This window comes from Condylura cristata, unplaced genomic scaffold (assembly GCF_000260355.1).
Source record: "Condylura cristata isolate star-nosed mole 26May11 unplaced genomic scaffold, ConCri1.0 scaffold00022, whole genome shotgun sequence".
Classification (NCBI taxonomy): Eukaryota; Metazoa; Chordata; class Mammalia; order Eulipotyphla; family Talpidae; genus Condylura; species Condylura cristata.
Window position 1 is genome coordinate 36,852,596 of NW_004567123.1, and position 1,038 is coordinate 36,853,633.

Below are 1,038 nucleotides of genomic sequence, written 5' to 3' on the forward strand. Positions count from 1 at the left end.
CGCGTCGTTGCAGGCCCGGCGCAGGGCGCCCCCTCGCAGTACCCCGGCTACCAGCAGGGCCAGGGCCAGCAGTACGGCAGCTACCGGGCCTCCCAGGCGGGCCCGTCCGCCCAGCAGCAGCGGCCCTACGGCTACGAGCAGGCAAGCTCTCCCGACAGCGGGGCCCGGCACGTGGGACCCTGGGGCTGGCCAGCCACGGCGCTTCAGAGCCGGCAGCCGCGTGTCTGGCCTGGGGGGCGGGGCCGAGGGGCGGGGGAGTCGGCGGCCGAACGGTGCCGGCCACCACTGTCCGCCTCTCTTCCAGGGTCAGTACGGAAACTACCAGCAGTGAGGCCGGTGCCCAGCTTGGGCCTGGGGCGGGCGTCCACTGGGTCGCGGCCGGCGGCGGTCCTGACAGACAGCAGAGCGTGGGCCGCAGGGACGGGGCAGCGCCCCGCGGGACACCTGGTGCTGTGTACAGTCGCGTCTGTCCGGCGGAGCGGTGGCCCTGCCCCCCTCGCTCTAGCTCGCTCCAGGGACCTCTGGCCATCAGAGTATCCTGTGCCCAGCGCCGGGACCTGTCTGCAGAGGCCGCGGTCGCGTCTGCGGCAGACCGGGCAGCCGCGCCGTCGGATGGGGCTGTGAGCGCGTCTGGCGCCGGCTCCGTGGCCGCTGGACACGCCCTGGACAACGGCCTCTCGGCGCTCCCGCGGGCTGCGTCCCTCCCGACGCTCAAACAGACGTGCGGGCGTCCCCGGCGCGAGGCCGGGCCACCCCGGGGCGAGTCCATGGTCTCGCCGCTGTTTCTCCACAATGTGTGTGTGCGCGAGGGAGCGAGACCGGCGCAGAGACTGGCCGAGGCCGGCCACCGCCAGGGACGGCTCGGCGTCACGTCAGCTGGACCTGCTTTACCCGGCGGCCACTCGCCGCGGGGCGTCCCTGCAGCGCCCCCTCCAGGGCATCAGGAACTCCGGCCGCGGACGTCGCCGTTTAGATGCTGTGCAGCCGTGAAGGGCGCTCGCCCGGGCAGCCACTGGGGCGGGGCCGCTGACCGCGGGG

General features: G+C 74.8%; 1 protein-coding gene across 1 annotated transcript in view; it reads left to right on the forward strand.

The window, feature by feature from the left end:
• The window catches only part of SS18L1 (synovial sarcoma translocation gene on chromosome 18-like 1), a 2,027-nt gene extending 989 nt beyond the window's left edge, over positions 1-1,038 (forward strand). The window contains exons 2-3 of the mRNA XM_012728181.1: positions 14-141; positions 305-1,038. Of these exons, the coding sequence (XP_012583635.1) occupies positions 14-141; positions 305-331 (155 nt within the window). The 3' untranslated portion in view covers positions 332-1,038. The remainder of the gene's footprint in view (positions 1-13; positions 142-304) is intronic.